General features: G+C 34.2%; 1 protein-coding gene and 1 pseudogene across 1 annotated transcript in view; both read right to left on the reverse strand.

Annotated features, from left to right (window-relative positions):
* KNTC1 (kinetochore associated 1) overlaps positions 1-16,942 on the reverse strand; it is a 55,311-nt gene extending 38,369 nt beyond the window's left edge. The window contains exons 1-20 of the mRNA XM_023528147.1: positions 16,781-16,942; positions 14,734-14,904; positions 11,910-12,030; positions 10,638-10,753; positions 10,227-10,305; positions 9,567-9,644; positions 8,647-8,681; positions 8,292-8,402; positions 7,600-7,693; positions 7,201-7,253; positions 6,872-6,987; positions 6,378-6,432; positions 5,750-5,848; positions 4,610-4,653; positions 4,442-4,507; positions 4,273-4,348; positions 4,033-4,158; positions 3,854-3,943; positions 3,420-3,473; positions 1,879-1,973 (exon numbers count right to left, since the gene is read on the reverse strand). Of these exons, the coding sequence (XP_023383915.1) occupies positions 1,879-1,973; positions 3,420-3,473; positions 3,854-3,943; positions 4,033-4,158; positions 4,273-4,348; positions 4,442-4,507; positions 4,610-4,653; positions 5,750-5,848; positions 6,378-6,432; positions 6,872-6,987; positions 7,201-7,253; positions 7,600-7,693; positions 8,292-8,402; positions 8,647-8,681; positions 9,567-9,644; positions 10,227-10,305; positions 10,638-10,753; positions 11,910-12,030; positions 14,734-14,862 (1,637 nt within the window). The 5' untranslated portion in view covers positions 14,863-14,904; positions 16,781-16,942. The remainder of the gene's footprint in view (positions 1-1,878; positions 1,974-3,419; positions 3,474-3,853; positions 3,944-4,032; positions 4,159-4,272; positions 4,349-4,441; positions 4,508-4,609; positions 4,654-5,749; positions 5,849-6,377; positions 6,433-6,871; positions 6,988-7,200; positions 7,254-7,599; positions 7,694-8,291; positions 8,403-8,646; positions 8,682-9,566; positions 9,645-10,226; positions 10,306-10,637; positions 10,754-11,909; positions 12,031-14,733; positions 14,905-16,780) is intronic.
* On the reverse strand, positions 1,218-1,336 carry LOC111737114 (annotated as a pseudogene).
* Positions 16,943-16,976: the final 34 nt, after the last annotated feature.

Below are 16,976 nucleotides of genomic sequence, written 5' to 3' on the forward strand. Positions count from 1 at the left end.
CCTGAGATAATACCTATACATCCAAGCAACTGTTTTTATTGTTTAAGTGAATGAGTTTTCTATATACACTATTTGTACTTTAAGAAATTCATTTTATATTATCTTGGTGCTTATACTAAATCAGAACATATAAATGTTATTCTTTTTAAGGACTACATATTATTCCATGGCATGGATTTACTATAAGTTATTTAACTAGTCCCCCAAGGTTGAACAGTTAGATTATTTCAAATCTTTTGCTGTAACCAGCAATGCTGCAATGACCACTCAGCCCTGATTAAAGCTCAGAAAGAGATGAGTACTTCTTTAAAATGATAAAAAGACAAAAACCTTAAAAGCCTATATCATGCTTAAATGATAAAGCAAAATAAGCACTTCCATTAATGTCAGAAACAAAGAAGAATGCCTATTACCACCATTATTTACTGTTCTACAAGTACTAGTCAATGAAATTAGGCAAGGGAAAAAAATGAGGGAAAAAAAAGAGGCAAAATGATCAAATATACAATTATATACTTGGAAAAAAAGATACAAATATACAATTGGAAAAAATGATCAAATATACAATTATATACTTGGAAAAAAAGATACAAATATACAATTGGAAAAAATGATCAAATATACAATTATATACTTGGAAAAAAAGATCGACTGAAATATTACTACAAATAACAAAGGAATTCAATAAGGTAGTTGGTTTAAAAGTATTTTAAAAAATCAATATCTGTTTATATCTCTTTGAAAATGAGAGAGAAAAGTCCCATTTATAACAGTAGGGGTAAAAAATGAAATAAAAATTAACAAAATTATACAAAATCTATATAAAGACAACTGAAATAGATACCACTCAAGAACATAAAAAACAGGAGAGAATGAGTAGGAGGACATATCCTGTCCGTAAATAAGAAGATTAATATTATAAAGATGCTAGTTCTCTCCAAATTGATCTTAGGTTCAGCACATGGCCACTTGGAAAAAAAAAAACTACCCCAATAAAAATTCTTTAAACTGGATAAGCTGATTCTGATTCCAAATGCCATATAGAGAAACATGAGACTGGCTTCCCACATTCTGAAAAATAAGAAAAGTAGAATAGGGCCAGTCTACCAGATAACAGGACATTTTATTTTATTATTATTTTAGGCAAGGCAACCCTTGGTTGACCTCACATTACAAGGGCCTTGTCAGCTTACAATCCCTCATTTTTAAATTTTTTACATCTACAGCACCTGGACTTCCTAGGTGGTCTCCCATCCAAGTACTAACCAGGCCCGACCCTGCTTAGCTGCCAAGATCAGACGGGCTCGGGTTTGTTCAGGATAGCATGGCTGTAGACTAATAGGACATTTTAAAGCTACATTAGTTAAAACTATTTAATATTGGTGAAAAAATAGGGAGATGAGATCAATTCAATACAGTTAAAGTCTATATATAGATTGAAATACACATGAGATTTTTAGCATATAATTAAGGTAACATTTCATTCACCAGTGAAAATGTGGATCATTTAATGACAGTATCGGAATAACTGACTTGCCACATGGAAAAAAAAATAAAGCATCCATCCATTGTTAATTTATCCTAATGTGCTTGTCTTATCTTGAGGGTAATTATATCTCATATTTGTAAATAATGATATTCTTGGCACACATGTTTTTATATCTAATAAAATCAATTTCCAGAAGTGAAATTGTTAAGGCAAAAGGTATGCACATCTACATTTGCCTTTCGAATGTACCAGTTCTCCTAGATGGTTTACAACTGCCAAAAGCTTAGCAGGAAAGATAATATTTTCCATCATTTGATCCCCTAGAGACACGAATTAATTCAAGGCAATACTATATCTTTTATGACATTCCAAACTTAAATCTAATTCACAGTCCAAAGAAGAAAAATGAGGAATGTACAGACCTGAATTTTTCTGGTCCAAATGCTCCATAAAAAGTAGTCAACTTTGCATGAGCCCTTAGTACCTAAACAGAAATAATTTGATAATCTGAATGTTGTGTGCAATAAATAATAGTAAAATTAAAAACGCCAAAAATGAGGGATTCTGTTTCAGAAGTCTTGCACACATCCTCATTCTACCCCACATGACAGGTCAATTCCCACAAATATGACTGCCCTTATTTAACACAAAACAAAAAGATTTAGAATAATGGAAACATTTCCAATCATTCAATGTGATAAAGCTGCAAAAGAGCGGAAGCCATTTGCATATTGTGGGTGCCCTTCAAAATCGACTAGTTTTCCCACTGATTTGTAAATGCCCTTATGGTAAAAAACTAGCTAGATTACACCAAGAATTTACTTTGAGAGTTAAAAAATACATATGCATATGTACACACACATGTATGTTTGGTACCATCATAATCATCACATTCTACATTTATTTGCATGCTTAACAGATGCCAAGCACTACACAAAATGGTTTATCTAAATTATTTCATTCAACCTCAAAATAACTCTATAAGTACTATCATTATTCCCATTTTGTAGATAAGGAAACAAGTTTTAAAAGAATTTGTTCTTGAAAAAACTACAGGCCTATCTTTAACTGAAAAGCATACAGACATGCGTTGCATGTATGTGACCACATACACGATGGTGGTCACAGAAGGTAATAACGGAGCTGAAAAATTCCTATAGCCCAGTGACATCGTAGCCATCATAACATCGTAGCGCAACAATTACTCTTGTGTGTGTGGTGATGCTGGTGGAAAGAAGTACACTGTGCTTCCAGTAGCGTAGAAATATAGCACATACAATTACGTACGGTGTGTAAGCCTGGATAATAAATGACCATGTTACTAGCTTATGTATTTACTATACTACATTTTTAATCATTATTTTAGAATATACTTTCTACTTATATAAAAAAAATGTTTGCTGTAGAACAGTATGTCAAGTTATGCCATCAGCAGCTTCATCCATCTCGTTTATGGCATCTCTAGATTGCAACTTTCTCTTGTGCTTGATTTAATCTCATGTTGTTTTATAAATTTAGTGTAGCCTAAGTGTACAATGTTTATAAAGCCTACTCAAAGCAAAATTCAGTCCTGCAAGCTCCATTCATGGTAAGTACCCTATACAGAAGTATCATTTTTTCTTTTATACAGTATCTTTACTGTACCTTTTCTGTTTAGATACATAAATACTTGCCAGTACAGTACAAAATCCAGTACAGTAACATGCTGTACGGGTTTGTAGCCCAGGAGCAATAGGCTGTACCACACAGTCTCGGTGTGCAGTAGGCTGTACCATCTAGCCGTGTGTAAGCGCACTCAGTGATGTTCCCACCATGACAAAATCACCTAACGATGCACTTTTCAGAATGTATCCCTGTCGTTAAATGGTGCATGACTATACTGTAAAGGTACATTCACCCTGAAATTAACCTATAAATCTAATGTACTTACCTCTTTTAAGCCATAAGAATAGACAGGAACAGTTTTATCTTCTTTCTTCAAAAGCTAAGATGAATAATAAGAAACACTTTTAAAACATCTGCCATGTTAGGTTTTTCATGAAAGATGGATTTTTTGTGACTTAAAGGAAAAATTATCTCTAAAAATGAAACTGCATTAAATACTGAGATAAATGGTGAACAATAATGACATATCTTCAAAAACAATGCATTTTATGAAAAAAAGCTCACAACATTTTGCCCAACTGTTACACTCTGATTTTAAGGGCTATAACCAGCAATGGCGTTCAAAGGTCACTCAGGGGAACAATCTACAGCAAAAAATGCACTTTTAAAAAGGCCTATGATGGAAATAGGATTCATTTTATTGAAACGTTTTGTTTTGCATAAGACAAACTAACACTTAGAAATGTTATAAAAACTTACCCTGGTTTTGGCATAATTTAGCATTTCCTGGGTCGTTTCATAGGTTATCCACTGAGCCTCCAAGCAGTAATTCACCACAAATTCATCATCCTGTTTCACAAATGCCAGACATAGTAAGGTGACCTAATGTTACCAATCCGTCACTCTGAATACTCTAGTAGATGAAACGGAAAACACACCTGGATTTTATGTAGATTTTCCTTAGCTTCCTCAACAAGTTTTTGCCATTCGGTTGGCTCACTGGTATCCACAGAACTCAAAGCTAGTTTCTCTAATATATCATTTGATTTTACCTTGTAAACGAGCTGTAATATAAACATGCCATATCAAGCAACTTGAAGCAAAAAGTGCTGTCTCCACAGCATCTAGTACACGAAGAAATGTTTGTCCAATAAACAAATAAATTCATGAAAGATTACCTCAACATCTAGTCCAAACTGAATAGCAAAGCTCTCAGCTTCAGCAAATCTGTGTTTGTGAAGTAACCGACTCAATCTGTTAAGCAGAAAAGAAATTTCGGTAAGATTTTTATGAATCAGGGAATTTAAACTTATCATTAATAAGGCTTAGAAGAAAATGAGAGGTTACCTGTTTTCTGGTAAAGCTTCTGTAAGACATCTAAGTGCTAAAACAGAGACTGGGTCTTCAGATAGTCTGAAAAAAAGTTTTCAAAATAAGTTCATTTTTCATTGAATATGTAAATTTTAACTTAGCTATTATTTAACAACCTATCTGATAAAACAAAACATGACCTACTTTGGATCATTTTTGCAAATCCCCTCCAGAAGGTATATGGTATCCTACAACAATAACAAAAACATGTTTAAAATTGAAATACAGAATTAATTCATTTTATCGTTACTAGAGTAACAACTGGTTTAGGCAGAAATGATCTATCAACGGAAATCTAATCTAATCTGTTGGGGAAAAGGACATTCCTATATTCTCAAAATAATACCACAGAAATTACTAATTTACAAAGGGGAAAATGTCCCTTTACAGTGGAGAAATCTGGCAGAGCTGCCTTAACCAAGTCATCAAATGTAACATCACCAATAGCCAGACAAGCAGACACGAGCCCCTTAATGTGATGCAGTTAGGACACAGTATTACCTATGCCAGTATAATTGCCAGAAAAGCTTAGCATAAATCTAATCATGATGGAGGAAACAAATCCAAATAGAGGGGCATCCTATAACACAATGCACTAGGACTCAAAAAAATGTTAATGTCTTAGAAGATGAGAAAGATTAGGGAACTTCTAGATATAAGTAGGCTACCATGTGACCATGACAACGAAACTTCATATGTGATACTTGATTGGATCCTGGATGAGGAAAAAAAAATAGCTTTAAAGTAATTGGCACAATTGGTAAAATCTTAATTTGGATGGTATATTTCATAATGGTATTGTATTAGTGTTAAATTTTGTGAGTGTGATAACTGTGTTGTAGAAGAATGCCCTTTTCTTAGGAAGTACCTGCTCAAGTATTTAGGGGTGACAAGTTGTGGTGTTGGCAAGTAATTGCCAAATGATTTAGAAAAATACAAATGATTTAAAAAAATTTGTTGTGTAAGAGACACAACAAATTAGTAAAAAATATATTTTTTAAAGATCACAGTTAAAAAGTTAAAATAAAAAAAGCAATATCCCCAATTAGTTATCTATGTTTCCCATGGAGACATAAGAAAATTGAATATGCAGCTGACAGATGTTTTGTTTGATTTTGTTCTCTCTTTTAAAAAGTCTGACTTTGGACAAGTATACTTGAGGAAGAATGATAACAGAGTTATAAGCCTGTGATCTATCCAGGTATTCCACTAACTTCCACTCACACTTAGCTTAGTTATCCTTAATTTTTATTATAAAATGGTTCAAAATATACATCAACTTACTGTGCTAATTCCTGTTTGGACCAGAGAAGAAACACTAGATACCTCCAAAGAATATAGTATTTCCATCATAGGTAATGAATAGACCATGAGGTTTTTCATCTTAAAAAAACAGTAGGACAATTAATTTAGTAGGTCAGTAGAAACCTCCCAGCACAATTCCACACTTCACATTCAAGGGCACAGATTAGAATATTTGGTACAAAGTTACATGTAAAAAATAATTTTATAAGCAAGCCTGTTACTGTATTACTTAAATGTTACATGTAAAATTATACTCTATCCCACCTTACAAATCTGATAAATGAAAATCCACATACTTGAAGCCCATTCTACAATTTGTATTTAAGGTAAATGTAATTCCTCGGTGTCAGACCTATATAAGAATCACATAATAAACATCTTCTTGTGGATATTTTTATTCTTGAAATGGTCTGATTAAAATGTAAAGCCAATATTTATACTCATATTTTTTAAGTGGGAAAAAAGGAACTTGGCAGGGTTATTTCTGATTTGTCAAGTGTCTTGTGAACTGAGCTAATATGCTATGAGCACTACCTAACAACTACTTTTCTACTAATGCTATTTCTGACACATAACATAGGCAAACATGAAACACATTTTCCAATACCTTCTTATTAGTAGTAGTTGTCAGAGCTACTAATTTGAGATTTGTAATCCCTTGCCTAAAAGAGAAAAGGTGGTTTAAGTGAATCAAATAAGCTTTTCCAACTGTTACATATAAGCTAAATGAAAGTGATAGTCATATAGAAGTTAATATTGACACACACAGACAACACTGAACTTGATTTCTGCATAATAGTCCAGACTGACACTCTTTCTTTTCTGAGGGGGTGATGTTTATTATGAAAGCATAAATCAAGCAAGTTGGGAATTTTATTGATTTGTTTATTTATTTTAGACTGACATTCTTTCTAATGCCACTACTTGGAGGTTCGTATTGCCTATTTGTTCTCAATACATTTGGCCGACAACAAAATGGTCTTTACCCTGTCAGCCTGTTCTGTGTTATTTAGAATACAGTATATAATGAATGATCAGAACAGAACCAAGGAAGAAACCTGGTTCTAACAGAAGGGAAATCACTCCAAGGTCATGATGTACCATGTGACTGAAGAAGGAGAATCTGCTTCTGTGGTAAGAAGAAACTCTTCTATGTGAAGAGAGGGCCAGTTCCATATGGGGGTTAAAGTATAAATATCCCATAGGCTCAGCACGTTCTGTAAAAGAGACATTTCGTTGATATTTTCTTAATGACTAAAAATTTATATTTCAGGATATACCTTCTGATGTGTAAACTGAAATAAAGCACAGTACACAAGGTAGTAATTCATCCACCCAGGCTAAAGTCTGTCTTTATAAGTATGAGAACACTTTTGTTGTTAAACAAAATACCGAGTGAAAACACCGAAGGAGAAATATGAAAAACATACATCGATATCAAGAACAAAAAGTAGATTGTCTATCAGCTGGAACTTCTTTGCACCTACAAAAGAGAAAGCAAGGTGTATAAGGATTACATTTCTGTATTACATATGGCCATATTAAAATAGTAAACTAACCTTTATGGAAAGGCAGATCTACATTTAAACAAAAAGTTCCCATTCTCATTTATTCCTGTTTCTATTTTTTAGATGACCACTAAAATGTAAAACCTCTCAAAATGAAAAGTAACTGCAACATATCAAGAATAAGTCACGTATGTGGAATAGTATCAAAATCGGGCTTGTTTCGAAAAGTAGTATGGTCATTACCCATACACCACACTTAGTATACTGACATGAAAATTAGAACTCACTAATAATTACCACGAGTAGTTTAACTTATTTTACCTTTAATGATCTCTGTATCAATAACATTCTTAACTGTCATTTCTTTGTTGAAAGGATCTGGTTCCCATTTTGAGAATGCACAATTACCAGTTCCCTACGGAAGTGAAAAGAGTACAGAAGTTGCAAATTTGGTTCTTAGATCTGACTTCTCTTCAACGTAGAAACACCTAAGTTGTACACATTACTAATTTCAAAATATATATTTATATATTCAAGCTCAACTGCTTTCATCTTTGAGTTCCTATGTGAGTTCGTTTTCAAGAGAACAAGATGGAAAGAACAGTGAACTGTTGCTATTCATTGTTACTACGTGAACATTTAATAAGGAGTAGGCACATTCAGGCAACTCAACTCTAAAGACACTTTAACATAGAATGTAAAGTTGGCAAGTAAAAAATGTTGTAAATGCTATAATTATATTAAATTTTTGCCTTTGAATTTAATATTAGACGTTTCTTTATTTTTTTGCCTACACTCATAATTGGAAGAAATGCTAAATTTCAAATAAAGATGCAATATTTTTTCCAACATAGAAACTTATGTTTACATATTGAGTTAATTTTATTATCTTAATTTTATAACTCCTACTTCTGTTATGTATTACAAATTAATTTGTAATTTAACCAAACCTATATTTTAATGAAGAAACATTTCAGAAACAAAAAATGAAATTTTATAAAAAGAATTATTACCCCAATTATCATAGGGATTTTGTTTGTTAAATCTCCAGCCACAAGATTGAGACAACCAAGAGTATGATAATTTTCAGTAGAAATAAAACTGGACTTGATTTGTCCTTGTAACTGCAAAATATAAAAAATAAAAATGTTATATATATGCTTCACAGTCCAAATTCCTTGGAAAGAGTGAGAAAAATCAGTTTAAATCAGTTAGTTATAAATGTAGTTTTAAATGGAAATGTTATTAAAATGTTTTATCAGGCTAATTCCCAAAGGTCGACCAGTAGACAATTATATCTAGAAACACTTCTCTAAATTTACATTAAATCTAAGTTTCAAGAAGACAATGTGGTTTTGTTTTTTTTACCTTTTTTGCTTTATTGAAGTCTACATTTTCAATTGCTGTGTGAAAAAGAGAAAGCAAGCTAAATTTATAGTATTAACCTATAAAACACATACATGTCACCCCTTTTGTGTTAAGGTGAAATTTTATACAACCTAGTGAGAACACTGGTGAGAAATTAATAAGGCAGTTGTGATTTTTCAGTTTTGCCCTTGACCAACTATGTCATGTCATTGTCGGGGCGCCTGCCAGCCTGCCTTACAGTCCCCGCAGTGCTTCTACATACCTTCCCTTACCACCTGTCTTCCTGGGGGTCTTCTCCTAATAAACAGGCTCCAACTTTCCTATTCCAGTTCTGAAGTCCTACCTGGAATATAGTCACTTCGCACTCCATTTGGAGGAGCTATTTTACTTGTCTAGCTTCTTCGTTAAACTATGGAGAGCTATGTATCATAAATCTTGTATCCCCCAGAACTTGCATTCTTGGTACAGAGTAGATTTTTAAAAAAATATTTGTCAAATACATGCCCCAAACCAATTCCTCAATCTCTTCTAGCTCAAAGGGAGGTATGGTCCACACCACTCACTTAGCACATACTGTTACTATTGACTTAGTATGTTAACAATATTGTTAAGTTATACAGTCATTTTTTTTCAAGTTCATTTATTCCATCAAAAAGCATTACCACTATGCTAGTGTATGTCTTATCTCTTCGACTAAGCTGTAAATTCTTTGAAGGCTATAAACAAATTACAGTTCTTCAGGTTCTGTTGATGCTTGAACAGTAGAGAATAAGTATATTACAAATACTTAAAAGTATACCTAATATCATACAATGTAATTAAACTAAAATTATATCATTAAATAAAACACTTAAAAATTTACCTGGAAAACTAATAAATATTGCTGAAGATCAATAATAAGAAAATAATACATTACTTACCTTGCTGAATTTTTACAAGCTGAAGGTTTGTAATACAAAAAAATCCACTGTTTGTAAGAAGCAGCATATAATAGGTACCTATTAAAATAAAATCAAGCCAGTTTCTCTAAAAGGCATGTGGATATAATATTTAAGTCAGTATGTGGATCTAGCTTAAAAATGTCAATTTGCTCATTTAAATTCTAATTATCAAATAATATAGCAATGATACAGTTAAAGCTTATTTACAAAGAAACGGTAAGTTACTTGCAAAAACAATGTTAACTCCTTTGAAACTTTTATAAACCAAAATTCACTTGCCAGAAAAAAAAAACCCTCAGATATATCAAAATAAATTATGGTCCAGTTAACATTTGTTGAAAGGGAAATATGACAAATATGCTAAAACCCACAAAAACATTTTAAAAGAACACAGTATCTCCTTGATAATCTATAGAACTCTCAATACTGTAAAAATGAATTTAGAATATTACATTTAGGAAAAGCACATTTAAACGTCTGAAAAGAGCTAAATTAAAAACTTGTTTCTTAATTACACCACTAGAAAATTTAACACTGTGTAGGTAGCATAATAATGAATTTATATAATTCATTAACTATAAATCTGATTTTTTGATTAGGTATTAGTCAGAAAACATAAAAAAATTTCAAAAAACTTACCTTCACTTGAACCATCTTTCTCAATAACAAGAGTTCGGTAAGTACACTGATTTTCATCATTAGCTTTCTGAACAAAAGCCTAATTGCAAATTAATTTCAAATAAGATTAAACCCAGAAAAATATAACCAAAGATTATATTGTTAAAATCGCAGAACTATCAATTATCATTAGCAATAATTCTACCTACATTCTAAGCATTTTAGTTTTAAAATAGAAAAAACTATTTTCAAATCTTAATTTTACAATTTTGCATTTACTTCATACACTTCTATGATATGATTCTTAGATGTAATGTAAAGGAACATTATTATTTTAATCTAAAACAAATTAAGTAATGGTTTGCTAGAGTTTTAGTTTTCTAAGAGATAATTTAGAACTTAAATAATGAAATGAAAAACATAAGGTCTTACGTTAGTGAGCAGTGTTTGCTTTGAAGTTACGTGAATAAAATGTAAGTTGCCACTCCTCTCTCCAACCAAAAGAAACTTTCCTTCTTGACATAAGCCAACTACGTCCACTTCAGTATCTGAAAATTTCAAATCAAAGTTATAAGCTCCTTCAAAAATGTTTCTTTTCGATACAAAAAAAATTGCAAAATTGTCATCAGAAGTCAACTAATCCAAGCTTCTTATAAATATTTTTAAAAAGTGGTAATAAAGTAAAAAAGAATGCTATTGACCCTCATTCGGTCAAAGAATATTTACTGAGCACTTATATGCTAAGTATTGTTCTAGGCCTTTTGCACATCCTTGAGAATATGAGTCCCACCTTCATGGAGCTCAGATTTTAAGGCAGTAATAGAAGATAAACAACTAGCAAAATAAACAAATTACATGACATATAAGAACGTGATAAATTCTCTGGGAAAAAAAAAAAGAAAAAGTAGAGCAGAGAGAGAGCTTGGAGGAGCCATGCACACTGCAGTATTAGAGGGCTCAGGACATGAGGTGAGCTATGAGCAAAGGTTCGAAGGTGAGGAAGTTGCTGTTCCTGAAACAGCCAAGAAGGCCTAGGGGAGTGAAATGGAGGCTGAGAGGGGAAGATGAGTAAAAGCAGTAGCATGTCAATGGCTTAGGAACTAAAATTAGTCAACAGCAATATCTCTATACAAATGTATTGTATGTTAACACAGTTCACTATTTCATGGGTAAAACCGGATCTTGTGGACTAATCAGGGTAGATACGCTAAGATTCCACCTTATGAGAGTCTTGCCTCCATATTGTGATCAAGACTGCGTTTCTTAAGTCCATATGTGCATATACTTAAAGCTCTTTAACTCAATGAAGAATTCATAAGTATTTTTAAAGCTTTTTATAGCACTATACATTCCAAAAGTACTCAAATATCTATTGATGATATTGAAATTATGTATAAGATTCAGGTACTTAAACACAATTGGGCTCAACTGTTTCTTACCATATTCTAATACAAAAACCATGCAAGTGAAGTAAATTGCTTTATATATTTATGTTTCCCCTTAGACTTATGGAGAGAAGGGTTCATCCCAGTATACTTTGCATCTAGTACGCAGCACAAAAAATGGCACTCAAGATTAATTTCTTGAAATTAGTCCTATTTTGAGTCTTAGAAATAACAGAGTAAAGAAAAGGCAACAGAGTAGAAATTGGTAGCAAGATACACTTGATTTCCATTCTATTGCTTTACGTTATGCTAGACTTACCAAATATGAGGTGCAACTGAAGTGATCTACAAATACTGTCAAGCAGTATCACTGATTGGTCTGCTACAATAATAAACCCATCGCTTAAGCTGAACGCTTGTATCTTTGGATTTAATGAGGGCTGTGGGAGGGAAAAGCATAACTAAATTAAAACATTTTTATGTATGTTTAACAATACCTATCAATAGTATCATCATAGTCCCAAGCACTCAAGTTTAAAACTTAACTTGATGGGCCTTTTTTCTTCAGCCCTTATATCTAATAAGCCAAGTTTTTCTTTGTATGGTATATCTTGAATCCATTTGGAGTCCAAAATAGGGAGGTAGGGCAGGATTGCTAGAAAAAGGCAAAGGATTCCCATATCCAAATCTTTGTTTCCTAAGGGTTGATCTTATGCCTGTAGGAACCAGCAGGTATTAACCTAGAACGAATCTAGACTGGCATAATGTCTCAATGTCGGATATGACAGGGAGGGGGACTGTGGCCTATTGTGAACTGGAGGGTGCATGCCCCCACATAAACTAAAGAAAGCAAAATCAGCCAGATTAAAACCCAGGGGAATGGAAGCCTGGCATAGCCCCACCTTCCAATTTATCAAAAAAAGCTGCATCTTGATGTGAAATGCTCTGATTTTTAAATATTGGCAGCTAAATCAACATTTTAAAAAACACTATACAAGCAAATGAGTCTCTGGTTTTCAGCTTCTGTTGATTAGAGCTTCCCACACATAAGTATCCTGAAGCAGTTGGACACCTCAATGGTTGAAAATGCTCAGGCACTCATAAGCTGGGTAATCTTGGACTAATGTTTCAACTGACTCTCCTATAAAACAAAGATAATAATATCTATAATGCTGGCTTGTATGAAGATTAAAGATTTCACGTAAAGGGCCTAGAAGGCAGCCTTGCAAATAGTATATGCTCAATAAATGTTAACTGTTCTTATTCTTCCCTGGCTTAGTTTTAAGCTAATCATTTCACTTTACGCCTATCTCAATGGTCACTCTTTCCAGGTTTAATTCTTGAACACATGACCACACCCTGATCCCTCTTATACTCTTTTTACTTGCTTGACAAGTGAAGTTACATTATGGCGTTGCAAAAAAGGAACGGTGTGTATACTTTCTAGAGATGCACCCATGTTCCCCCTTTTTTAAAAAAGTTTTTCAGAGCAGTTTTAGGTTCACAGCAAAATTGAGGAAGGTAGAGAGATTTTCCACATACCCCAAGCTCCCACACATCCATGGCCTCCATTATCAACATTTTCCACCAGAGTGGAAACTATATGGACACATCATAATCACCCAAATACATTTTAGTTCACTCTTGGTGTTGTACATTCTGGTGTCTGGACAAATGTATAATAACAGGTTCCATCCTTATGGTATCATAGAGTATTTTCACAGCCCTAAAAATCCTCTATGCTCTGCTAATTCATCCCTCTCTCCAAACCCTCATCCCTGGCAACCACAGACTTTTTTACTGTCTTTTCCTTATCCAGAATGTCATACAGTATAGCTGGAATCATGCAGTATTCTCACTTCTTTTACTCAGTAATATGCATTTAAGGTCCCTTCACGTCTTTTCATGGCTTGACAGCTCATTTCTTTTCAGCACTGAATAATTCTTGTCTGGATGTATCAGTTTATTTATTCATTCATTCATTTACTCAAGCACATATTGGTTACCTTCAAGCTTTAGCAATCATGAATAAAGCTGCTACAAACATCCCTGTGCAGGTTTCTATGTGGATATTAAGTTTCCACTCCTTTGGGTACACACCATGGAGTGCAATTGCTGGATGGTATGGTTAACAGTATATTCAGTTTTGAAAGGAACCATCTGACTGTCTCGCAAAGTGGCTGTACCATTTTGCATTCCCACAGTTTTCAGTTTTGAAAGGAACCATCTGACTGTCTCGCAAAGTGGCTGTACCATTTTGCATTCCCACAGCCATCGAAGGAGAGTTCCTATTGCTCCACATTCTTACCAGTATTTGCTATTGTCAGTGTTCCAGATATTGGCCATTCTAATAGGTGTGCAGTGGTATTTGATGATTGTTTTAAATTGCGCTTTCTTGAGGACATACAATGTAGAGCATTTTCCACATGCTTATCTGCCAACTGTATATCTTCTTTGTGAGGTGTCTGTTAGGGTCTTTGGTCCATTTTTTAATTATTTGTTATTACTGAGTTGGAAGAGTTCTTTGTATTTTCTGGATATGAGTCCCTTGTCAGATGAGGATCTGTGAATATTTTCTACCATTCTGAGTTGCCTTTTTTTACTTTCTTGACTGTGAAACACAAGTTGTTAAAAAAGTTTTGAACGAAGTCCCATTTATCTATTTTTTCTTTCATTACTTGTGCTTTTAATCTCTTATCTAAAATGGCTTTGCCTAATCCAAGGTCACAAACATTTTCTATATTGTATTTTCAATTTCAAATACCACTTGCTCATTGCTGGTATATAGGAAAGCTGTTGATGATTGCATATTAACTCTGTATCCCGCAACCAATGCTATAACCGTTTATTAGTTTGGGAGTTTCTTTGTCAATTCTGTCAGATTTTCAACACGGACAATCATGTCATGTGCGAACGAAGACAGTTTTGTTTCTTCCTTACCAATCTATGAGAAGTTCAGTTTGAAACTATGAATCCTAAGACAACTTAAGGGGAATTCAGATGGAAATTTCCAGTTATTTCAGACAACCTTGATTCCCTGAGCAAGTGCTATATTCATTCACAAAACATTTACCATGTAGCAAAGGGGCCTACTGAGCACTCAGTAAAAAATGTGTAAATAAAAATAGCATCATAATCATTACCTTTTCGGATGAGACCTGTGCTAGCAAATCTACTTGATATAAAGCAGTTCCATGTTCTTTCCTTGAACCAACACTTAGGTACCCACTTCCTGTATCATCACTTGTTAGCAGCTCAATATCACTCCACATGTTTCTGAGATTATTTTCCTGAGTCAGGAATCACTGCCTTCCCTGTGACAACATGTAAAATTAGAGACCAAATTATATTATAGTGTTCCATAGAATCCAGTTTCTTGGGAAATGGAAAGATTTTATCTAAAAAATATATATCCATAAAGACTTTTCTGTCTTCATATTATTTCTGTGGTCACTAGACACTTTGGACCAATAAGATAAATGGAACTAGAGCTATGATTATCACTAGAGAAGAACATATTAGTTTAGGAATACAAAGAATTCTGATCTTACCAATGTATCCTAGAGCTTCTAGCATTTTGTGCACCTCTCTTGAAATTATAACAAGTTATCATTTGAAATAAACCTTTAATCAGTATAGCAATAAACAACAAAAGCTCTGAGGTCAGACTGTCTGGGATATCTTAGGATGGTAATGTTCCAGATGAAACTTAAAAAATGTCTATTAATGTTTTCAGTATTGTACAATAAATGAAAATGTTAAGGGGATGAGGACAAAAACCAGATTAGGTTTCTGACTGGACCAAAGGGTATACTTGTAAACCTAGGAAAGTCATTTATTAATCATCTCATCAATAAAGATTTACATAACTCATCTTATGTGTGGTCTGGTTGGTGGAAGAATATTAAGATGAAAAACAATACCTGGATCAGGCAAGATTGGTGGAGAACAATAACCAAATAATTATAGTTGTCTTGTTAAGTGCTAACAGAACATGTTCTAAAATCTTTGGGAGGTACAGCGCATGGAAGAAATAATTTTTGACATGGTGCTCTTTCATGTTTACTAGCCAGTTGTCCTTGAGCAAGCAACTTAATGTTTACTCATTTCGCTAATCTATAGGCATATAGCTGTACCTGCCTGAAAAGCTTGTTATGACTCTTAAATGTTCACAAAACAATGCTTGGTTCATGGCAAGCACTCAATTTTAAATGTTAGTGAATTTATTGTTATTGGTGGAAGCAGGTAACATTTGAGTTAGTAATTTAAGGTCATAGAAGTTTATAAAATTTATTTTTCAACTTAGTTGACATACAATATAATTAGTTGCAGGTGTACCACAAATAAGTGCTTGTTTGCCTCTCACTGTGAAAGTTTTTAAGTTAGCAAAAATAAATAACACGTAGTTAGTATTGAGTATGCAAGATAGTTTAGAATGCTTTACTCTTTCAGTCAACGTAACAACCTATTTTACAGCTGAGAAACAGGAGTCTGTGATTAAGTAAAGAGCCAAGATTACCTAAAGCGAGTCAATGAAGTAGCTAGACAAGAAACAAGTTCATGCCTACTATTATCTGTTATACTGCCTCCCTACAGGAAAAAAAAAAAAATTAAATACACAAACGATAACAGTGTGAAACGTTCTGAAGTAAACAAAAGAGCTCAGATGGAGAGGGAGGGTCGCGTAAGAAGGACCTGATCGGGAAGGGAAGGAGATGATATCTGAGCTGAGACCTGAACTGCATGAAGCCAGCTCTGCAAAAGGACAGCAAAGGCTCAGAGGCTGGAAGGAGTTTGGGGTGGCTGCCCCGTCAAAGCAAGAATGGAATAGTCTGGGAGCTAAAAGAACAAGTGGAACTAAACGAATCCTCGACTTCAAGATTGGGTTTTATCCACAGTGCAAGGGGGAAGAAACTAAGCCGACGAGTGACATGATTTGATTAACGACTTGAGGTCACTGTGGCTGCTGGGTGGAAAACAGACGAGCGAATTACACAGACTGAAGCAGAGCCAGTGAGACTTCCAAGCATAAACCCTCAGCTGGACACCGGGGTCAGCAAGAACCGACTCCACACCTCTCTCCCGCCAGCGTCTTGAGGGGAAAACACCCGGGACTGTGATGAGGCCGCTGATACTTTGACCTGAACCCACCCCCCAGCTCCCTTCAGCAGCGCGACTCCCCCTCCTCACCTGCGACTGAAGAAACTAAAGCGGAACACTCAAGTTCATCGGCCCTCTTCCCGGCTCCCACAACCGCCCCTAATCTCTTCAGGTTCCATCCCACAGGTTTAAATTGGCGGGAGAATACCAAGCCCAACCCCTTTTACGGCGGCCGAAAAAGGCCATGATTGCTTTAGAATCGAAATAGGAAGTCGCCCCACCCTAA

The sequence above is a fragment of the Pteropus vampyrus genome, unplaced genomic scaffold (assembly GCF_000151845.1).
Source record: "Pteropus vampyrus isolate Shadow unplaced genomic scaffold, Pvam_2.0 Scaffold23, whole genome shotgun sequence".
NCBI lineage: Eukaryota > Metazoa > Chordata > Mammalia > Chiroptera > Pteropodidae > Pteropus > Pteropus vampyrus.